The 10,029-nt window shown below is 33.4% G+C and overlaps 1 protein-coding gene across 1 annotated transcript; it reads right to left on the minus strand.

Annotated features, from left to right (window-relative positions):
* Nucleotides 1-1,727: 1,727 nt before the first annotated feature.
* Nucleotides 1,728-9,767, minus strand: LOC137922207 (lactase/phlorizin hydrolase-like). The gene is made up of 11 exons (XM_068765129.1): nucleotides 9,689-9,767; nucleotides 9,390-9,526; nucleotides 8,637-9,301; nucleotides 7,962-8,270; nucleotides 7,178-7,416; nucleotides 6,618-6,770; nucleotides 5,213-5,382; nucleotides 4,467-5,131; nucleotides 3,502-3,810; nucleotides 2,925-3,163; nucleotides 1,728-1,910 (listed from the first exon to the last, which is right to left on the minus strand). The coding sequence occupies exons 1-11, from the start codon at nucleotides 9,718-9,720 to the stop codon at nucleotides 1,751-1,753; spliced, it is 3,078 nt and encodes a 1,025-aa protein (XP_068621230.1). The 5' UTR covers nucleotides 9,721-9,767; the 3' UTR covers nucleotides 1,728-1,750.
* Between the last annotated feature and the right edge of the window lie 262 nt (nucleotides 9,768-10,029).

A 10,029-nucleotide genomic window follows, 5' to 3' on the forward strand; every position in this document is an offset into this window, starting at 1 on the left:
TTTTGACCTGATATATTGGTTATTAATTAACCTCGTAAAAACATTTTTAAGTGATGAATGATAAGATGTCAAAAGAGAAACTGTTTTAGGGAGGAAATAGCATTGAACATACAAACGTCCTTGCTATAGCCGTCGGAAGACATTAACTGTACGCCTCTTTCTATCGGTACATTATCCATTAACTGAAAAGATGGTGAAGTAGCTGTACTTTTTAGTTTATGTATTTATTTATTTATCTATTTCAAGGCAACGAAAGATTTTTCTTTTAGTGTTAATAATTTCACTTAAAATATGACTATCAAAAGATAGTTTGAAATTTAAAAGAAGAGTTTTGTATTTTCAAACCCATGTACAGGAGAGCGATCTACTCGTGGTAATATTTTATAAAAATTGCTATAATTTGAACGTCCAGTGCGCTGCAGGAAGATTTTTAATTAAAATATTTACCTTATGAATATTCAGTTCACCGGCGTCGAGTGAAATTGTTTCGCTAAGAGCCCATTAAAATCTTGTTTGAGCAGAGTGCGGTATACCGCCCTTGTTTATTTTAAAATCAGATTTTGCGAAATTAATTGCAAAGCGAGCGTAAAATGAAGTGCAAACGTATAATACAGATTGCAGGAGGTTGAAGCGCGTATTAATTCCCTTTTGTTCCAGTTCATAAGATATATTTTACAAATGTATATTGTTATTTATACACAAACGATGATATAGACAAATATGTTACGTAGTACTTATGTTTAAAAATTCATTATTTTGTAAGTAATCGTGGTGAAATTAGTCAGACGCTAATAACCCTCCGAGACAATCTACTAATAAAGAGTTATTAAAAACGGATTTCATATTTCTAAGCCTACGGTTTGGATGGAAATGTCTTCATACAAATAAAAATAAATTTTAAGTTAGTGTAGACGTTGTAGTAATTTGTAATAGATAATGCGATTTCGGCTTCGATCAATTAATTATAAAGGATTACCACAGCTCACAAAGAAGTTTCTAGAGGATGGGGAACAACGTCCTACGTATAAACCAGACTGCGATCGCCAATTCACCTGCCGAGAGTGACGAATGTGGTATATATCTCTATAGATATCTTTGGAAGAGGGTTATGCCTTGGCGTGGGTGTTCTATATCTTTCAGTGAATGTTTATGGGCTGAAGCAACGATGACAACGAACGATGACGAAAAAGAACCCTTGAAATAACCTTTTCTCAACATACTAAATAAAACAAAATTAAAACATTTGTAATGGAAACAAAGAAACTTAACTTATGCTTTTACATTTTTCTTTCATTATATTATAGATCATCTTTGCTATAATAATTGTTTTGTCGAACGCTGCACACTAGTCCAGAGTGTTATTCCAAATGTAATTTACTCTACGAAACTGGCCGTGGCTATCTAATGTAGAGATTTTCCTTAAGCAGTAGATTTTATTGTATTTACGGATGTTATGGAAATAATAATTATTATATGCGCTACACCGGGAAACGCGTAGTGGGTACCCTGCCCCCTCCCTCCTCACTTGGTGGATCAACGACAAAATCAAAGGCGCCTAGAGTCGCTGGATGTAGATAGCACAAGACCAGAAATAGTTGCGTCGCATAACGTCTATCGGCTTACTGGAGGTTTATGAATCAACATCATTATGTCACATAGAGATAAGCTTTTGTACTCAAAGACAAATACACAAAATAACAGGTAAAAAATAATGGTTTTATTTACTTTATTTCTTATTTTAGTATTAATCTCAATGTCCTTCGTCGATTGTCATAGTTTCGGTGTCGGGTTCGTAATGCCAGTCGAGTTCGCGCGTGCGCAGTATCTCCTTATAGACGAATGCGGATTTACGCGGAGTTCGCGTGCGTTCCGGACTCTCGTAGTCCACTTCGTAAAGACCGAAACGTTCACTGAAAATAAAAATAAATCAGAGCCATTTTTTTGTATATTATTCACAAGCGGAAATTTACTTAGTCGTGAAGCAATCTGGTTAAACTTTAGTATAATGGAAAAAACAGTACCGAGAGAAATCTATAGATATGAAAGTGCAAAACGTTGATCGTCGCTTTATTGCACGAAGTAATACTGATTGAATATTATAATAAAATGCATATTTCGTCGGCATAACAAAAAAACTACATAAAAAAACAGTTACTCATTGCACTCTATTTCGTGGTTTTTTTCTACAGAATACCCATAGTCAATTATCCAAAAGGTTTCGTTTTTAAATTATTGATAAGGTAGGTAAATTATTATGGGTAAAAATGGGAAGACCTTTTTCAATATAAACCACAGAGTAAATTTAAATAATTGTTCCTAACTGTCAAATTTGACATTAACCAAAACAAAACTTAGGGTGTGTTGGGATTGTCTTTGGTTAATCTTTGGTAAGTCTTTGTCTTTCTTAGGCACTACACTAGGTGGACCGATGACGTACTTATGGTCACAGGAAGTCGCTAGACCTAGAAAGTAGTTAAAGACGGGTCATCTTGGCCATGTAGGGGGTAGCTTATGCCTTGCAGTGGATATTTATCGGCTGACATCATAATGATGATTAATCACATTATTAATACTCTTACAGTGTAGAAACGAAAATAAAACTATTTTTTTATAAGTAATCGTTTATAATCAAGATATAAATCAATAAATAAAGTGATCTAAAAATATGTTTTATGTAATTTTTTCTGTAATATTGGGATGGGCCAATGTCATTGAACAGTACGATTATGAACAATAATCGTTTTATATTGTGTCATTTATAATTGAAAACAAAAATAAAAACTTATACGCTTTCATGTTATTGTTCAAAATATAAAGTTAATAACTATTGCAGTGTTCGTCTATTTCTGGTAATTTTTATTAAATTTCTATTGATATACACCGAATACTAAAATATTGAAAACTAAATCCAAAGCGTTACTCACCTGTAACCTTCCATCCATTCAAAATTGTCCATAATACTCCAGGCGGTGTAGCCCCTGATGTCAGAGCCGTCTTCTATTGCATCTAACATCGCATTTAAGTATTTCCTATAGTATGCAATTCGATCGTCATCATCTATACCACCATAACTGGAATACCCATTTTCGGTTACATACACGATCGGATTGTTGTATTTCTCTCTAATGTCAGTTAAAAGCCTGTAGAAACCATCTGGTACCACCTGAAATATAAATTACTTGTTTTATTTCACAACTGGCACCAACTTTTTTCTTGAGTCCCTTCCTTACTGCTAGTACTAAAATGACTTATTTATTAATAATTTTCATGGTTTGACTCGATAATCCATACAATGCAATTATAACCATTGATTTTGTGCCTTAAAAAGAATACGAAGAAATATTACTGAAAATGCTAAGTTGTTAGTTTTTAAAAGTTATGTAATATCAACATGATTATGTACTGTTATATAAATAAAAATAATCTCACTGGATTTAAAATTGATTGATTACTGTCATTTATCAGAACAGATTATAAGACCTTTAAAAACAAGTTTGGTACCTTAAGAAAACCAGAAGCGCCATGTTCCCACTCACTGGGCTGATAAGGAACCGCATTCAAATCATCGTAGTAAGAAGGACTCTTGAAGTAATTGTTCAGAGATTCGTTCCTATACACAACATAAGAACTGTAATGGTTTAAACCAAAAAAATCCGAAGTTCCTCGCACGTAATCTACTTCTTCGGGAGTGAATTCCGGTAATCTGGACCTTGGAAAACCTTGCGCTGCGCTTTTAGCGGCTATTTTCTCCTTCATGACCGGAGGAAAGTCGCCAGCCTCAGAGAAAACAGGGTGAGCATATTGGCCCCACTGAAACAACGAGATAATATACTTTATTTATTTAAAAACACTTTTTATACATTTTGTGTATAATGGCGAATTTAACACCGAAGGCATTCTCTACTAATTAACCGTTTGGACAATGTAGAGATAAATGAATTAATAAAGTTAGATGAAATAAGTCAATATCATAAAGGTCGGAAAATATATTAAAATGAAATATATATTTTTACAAATATTTACACATAAACACAAATATATATACACATATATAATTATATATATATATATATATATATATATATATATATATATATATATATATATATATTATACATGTAACTAATGTATATATGCAGCCCATTTATTACGGATAAAAATGAGTATTGATTTTTATATTTTTTAGATTATCGCAGTTTATAGTTTTATTTATTCTATTAACAAACTTATTGATTATTATATTCTTATTTCTAAAGAATCAGACAGGTAGCCCATTGTTTCAAGTTTATTGATTACAATTACTAAATATTATTTGGTATAAAATAAAAGTCATCGAATAATAGAATTAAAGATTAAGGATCATGCCTAAATTTTAATGATCAGTTGCATGCGCTTGAATATATTTATAGGTATAACAACAAACTCATATTAATGATTAAACATACATTACTACAAAATGTACGTACCTCAAATTGTATAGTTTCTTCAGCAGCCTCCACATCTTGGTCAGTTTCGGGATAGTACCACTGCGCGCTCAAGGTAATTCCAATTGTTCCGTTTTGTGTCGGTCTGTACTCATCGTTGTACAGGTGGTAAGCCTTAGCATGAGCCATTAATAAATTTTTAGCGCACATATACTCACTCATTCCACCAATATTCAGACGAGGCGCTTTGGTATTCGTTCCGTAGCCTTGATAGCAAACTTCACGTGGCTCGTTCATAGTTATCCAGTACTTGACTCTATCTCCGAACATCTCAAAAGCAACCCTAGAGAAATCAGCAAACCAGTCAACTATGTAAGGGTTTGTCCAACCGCCCATTTCTTGTAACTTTTGCGGTAAGTCCCAGTGGTAGAGTGTAATCATAGGCTCAATGTTGTACTTTAGCATTTCGTCAATTAAATTGTTGTAATACTGTACGCCGGCTTCGTTTATTTTATCAGGAAAGCTTGTAGGAAGTATCCTTGACCACGATATGGAGAATCTATAAAAGTCAAGTCCGAGTTCGCGCATCATTTCTACATCCCTCTTGTACAAATGATACGAGTCATCAGCTATGTCTCCATTTGAACAGTCAGCTATAGCGCATGGATCGGTATGAGTCAGTCTATCCCAGATATTTTCCGATTTCCCTGTCCAAAAATTTAAGTCATTTAATATTGTTGAGAAAATTTAATGTAAAAACTTTCATATATTTAATAAATAAAACTCACCGTCTTCGTCCCATCCGCCTTCGATTTGATAAGAAGCTGTAGCAGCACCAAAAACGAAACCTTCTGGGAATTTCCTGACATCGTGTCGTTCACCTTTTATGTGGCTCGTGCTTGATATAGCAAGCAGCGAAAATAATGTTCTGTTAAAAGAATAAGTACAATAGTTAACACTTTAGCAATAAACATTTTCCTTCCATAACTGAAATTATATTTTCACGATTGACCCAGAGAATCGATTCAGCAAAAAAAAACTAAAATGAAAGTGGGAAAAAACTCTATTGCGGTTCTAATGTGATTTCAGGTGAGGCAAAAGTAAATTAAGTTCAAGGAACGTTGCTTATTAATAAATATATAAGTAATATATAAATTATAAGTAAAATCAAAATTTACACTAACAATATTGTAATATTAGGTAACATTGTAACAGATCTGTAACATGAACTAAAATTTAAAATAGCAAAAATAAACTGCCTTTATATAGTAAATTGCGAATTTATCTATAGTTTATCTGTAGATAACCAAGCCCACTTCTTAAAAACAACTACGTAAAGATTCAACTATCTCTTCAATCAAGTGATAGTAAAAAATGTATTCTAAAATTTTTCGATCTGTTGACCGTTTCGTTATGTAACAACTGTTAGTTGAGTTATTTGTTCGATCTCTCTCTATAAAGTTAAAAAAATAAGCATATTCGTGAAGTTCCTACTACTGACTTCCTGAGAGACGGTACGGTCATAATTCATCACGCAGATGCAGCGAGGATTTTTAGATATATATTTTTATGTATAGAACTAAACATAATAGACGTTTCGGTAGGGTACACGATTTACGTATATTTTCACATCGAATAGTAATCATAGAAACTAGGATAGTAATAATAGAAATAGTAAAGAGATTTTCATGCTCGAACCGTCGTCGTCGTTTTTCCCCCACTCCTAGGCGCAGGCCTCCTCCAAGGATCTTTATGGGGGAGGTACAATAATCGCCACGAATGGCAGACGGGTTAGCGATCGCAGTATGGTATAGTAAGCTGAGGACGCTACTGCCCATCCCCTGAAAACTTGTTTATAAGCAGTGGTATTAATATATAAAAAATCACAAAGGGTGAATTATATAAGACTGTATTCAGGTAAACGAACCAGAGAACTAATCGTAAGTTACAGTTCTCTACCGCTAGGAAAGGACTGACCACACGCCCGAATGTGCCGAATTGTGTAATATTTACATCATAAATTTTGTAATGATAAAAACTTGCGGAGATCAATAGACATAAATGAAACCAGCCACAGATAAATAAACGTGCAATATTTATTTATTTTAACTTGAAAGTATAATAGTACAACAGTACAAGATATATAACAGTAAATAAGAAATATTTATTATTCCTTATTTTGTTATTCAATGCCCGTCCTCAATTGTCATTATGTCTGTATCGGGTTCGTAATCTAGATCCAATTCTCGGGTCTTCAAAATCTGCTTGTACACGAAGGCCGATTTTCGCGGAGTGCGTGTGCGCTGTGGATCCTCGTAATCCACTTCGTACAGACCGAACCGCTCACTGAAATACGAAAAATTACATACTAAGTTTGTTAGGTTGATAGACAAATGATACACGTAGAAAAAAAAATTTTCTATATGGATAAGTTACTAGTGGAAGTTAGATATAACACTGAAAAAAGTCTTTGTATTAGATTGAATTATTTTAGTATCGTAGTACCCTTGTTTTTTGGTTGGTTCATATTACATTAAAAATAATTCGTACTTGGCGTGAATCTAGCGACCTACGATCGGTCCTTCACCAGGTTACCGCTGGTCTAATGGAATTTAGACTAGAAATACACAGTCGATTTTTTTGGTTTAGAATGCATAACCGTAGTCGTTTTGATACAAATAATAAAGCAATAATGTTCCGAATTAATGCTTTAACGGCGGAAACAATTATTAATTAATAATGACGTTAATTACGTGTATCCCTGGAGCCACTCGAAATTATCCATGAGGCTCCACGCCGTATATGCTCTGACGTCAGAACCGTCTTCTATGGCGTTGAGCATCGCATTAATATACTCTTTATAGTAAGTCACGCGATCGTCGTCATTCAAGCCTCCGTGCGTTGCAAACCCATTTTCAGTTATGTATATTGGTGGATTATTATATTCTTCCTTTATTCTGGTCAGTAGCTTCTGAAAACCCCATGGTACACACTGCAAACAGGATAAAAAAAATTATTTAGTTTTCTATTATTACATGTGGCCAAAATCAATTTGTTATACATATCGGTGTAAGTAACTTTTGATTTTACCTATTCTCTACCCAATATTTTAGACAAACGAGATATAATGCACAAAGTAATACGCATACAATAAGTATATATTATAGAAAATGAAAGGTATTACCTACTCGCTGATAAAACTAAAAAAAAACTAAACTGGACTGAACATTACTACTGCCGTAAGGAAAGCGCAGGATATAACTTTATGGAAAGATCTTATAATCGATTCGAAAAAGGCGTTTCAAAGCGGACATGACCTTTAGAAATAAAGAAACGATTAAAGATCTGGGCGTTTTAATCTTAGTTAAATTCGTTAGTATACGATGCCGTTTTCTGTACCATTTTACAGGTTCGTCAAATATCTCAGGTCATAGATCCAGAATCCTTGAAATAAAAATTGTTATATTTTTATAATATTATCTCCAAATCTTAATTAGATTCCCAACTCGTCGTTATATACTTTTTTGATCGAGTTACCTTCGTGAAATCAGATTCCCCAATTTTCCACTCGCTCTTCTGATAAGTCAGGACTTCTAAGTCATCAGCATACGATGGTTGATCATAATAGCCATATACTGTTTCATTCCTGTAGACTATCAAGGTTGAGTAATGGTTTAAACCGAAGTAGTCTGAGCTACCGCGTATGTAGTCGATTTCTTCAGGAGTAAATTCAGGCAGTCTTGATGTAGGAAAACCTTGTTGTAAACTCTTAAGTGCTATTTTTCTTTTCATCGATGGAGGGAAGTCGCCTTTTTCTGCGAAAACAGGATGGGTATATTGACCCCACTGGAACCATAAAAATAATAAAATTACTTGAATGATGGTGGTGATGAGGGTGGTTAACAATATCTATTAAAATCTATTTTGCTTTCCTCACTGAGCTATCACATATTGCTTTTTAATATTTGAATGCGATAAGCATGAAACTTACTAGAACACATAACAATTACATCATAAAAATAAACCTAATTCTTGATGTGTATAAATACGGATTTTTTTCTATACGATATGTCCAACGCATTGTTAATAGAATGCTTTAATCGAAACAATACGCCTTAACTCAAATTTTTGATGTGTTTTTTAAGTAATTAATGTGTTCAAACAGTAAGAAAGCTAATCTATTTAAGAATTACAAATTAATAATCTTTTAACCTGAAAATCGTTGTTGTCATTTGCAGCTTCGATATCGTTTTCTGTTTCTGGTTCATACCATTGAGCACTGTATGAGATAAAAATAACACCGTTTTGTGTCGATCTGAATTCTTTATCGTAAATATGATAAGCCCTTGCGTGTGCTAGAAGTAAATTTTTAGCGCACATGTATTCAGCTATTCCCTTGCTATTTAACCTTGGCGCTTTCACTACGTCACCGTAACCTTGATTACATATTTGGTATGGCTCGTTTATAGTTATCCAATATTTAACTCTATCACCAAATAGTTCAAAGGCTGTTTTAGCGTAATCGCCAAACCAATCAACAATGTGTGGGTTAGCCCATCCACCCATCTCTTGAAGCTTTTGTGGTAGATCCCAGTGATATAAGGTTATCATTGGTTCGATATTGTACTTCAGCATTTCATCAATCAGATTATTATAATACTGTACGCCAGCCTCGTTTATTTTGTCAGGAAAACTGGTAGGCAAAATTCTTGACCAGGATAGGGAAAACCTGTAGAAATCAAGGCCTAATTCTCGCATCATCTCCACGTCCCTTTTGTATAGATGGTAGGAGTTATCGGCTATATCGCCATTCGAACAATCTTTGACGACGCACGGTTGATTGTGAGTCAAATGATCCCATATGTTTTCACTCTTCCCTAAAAAAATACAAAAAGTAATAATCAGATATAATTACATAAATTCATGTTAAAATATTAGACACTATAATCTACCTAATGCACGTACCATCTTCATCCCAAGCTCCTTCCACTTGATAGGACGCTGTGGCAGTCCCAAAGAGAAACCCATCAGGAAATTTTCTCACATTGCGACTGGAACCGGCTACTTTACATTCATACGAAACGAAATATAAAGAAATTACGCTGAAAAAAATATTTTAATACAAAATAACTTAACAACCATATGATGTCCCCGTGGAGAACACTATTTTATTTATAGCAATAAATAAAATTATGTTCTCGAAGTATTTAATGATTTAGTTAAAAATACTGTATTTGAAAGTAATAAAGACAAAATAAACTCACCAAAACACAATGTTCGGTAATTTTTTTATCATTGTGTATTATGTGGGCGATAAATCGCATATTGCGATCTCGTTCAAAAGATGCATATTTATATAGGACTGTCTATCTTTTTTGGATCTAAAAATATCAAGCCTGATTTCATCCGATATTTGTAAGACTTTTATCACTTAACTTTTCCATTACATTTAAATATTAATACGATAAACTGTTTTAATAACAAGATAGTTGTATTTATTAATTGAAATCATTTTCACATGAAATAAAAATGAAAAAGAAAAAGAAAATGATTATTATGTCAATATGGTTTTCGAGAGAAAGATTTTCCAAACAGTCTGTGTACC

Source organism: Battus philenor, unplaced genomic scaffold, assembly GCF_028537555.1.
Source record: "Battus philenor isolate CCGP_79_NKW_IND1 unplaced genomic scaffold, ilBatPhil1.0.hap1 SCAF_2, whole genome shotgun sequence".
NCBI classification, from domain to species: domain Eukaryota; kingdom Metazoa; phylum Arthropoda; class Insecta; order Lepidoptera; family Papilionidae; genus Battus; species Battus philenor.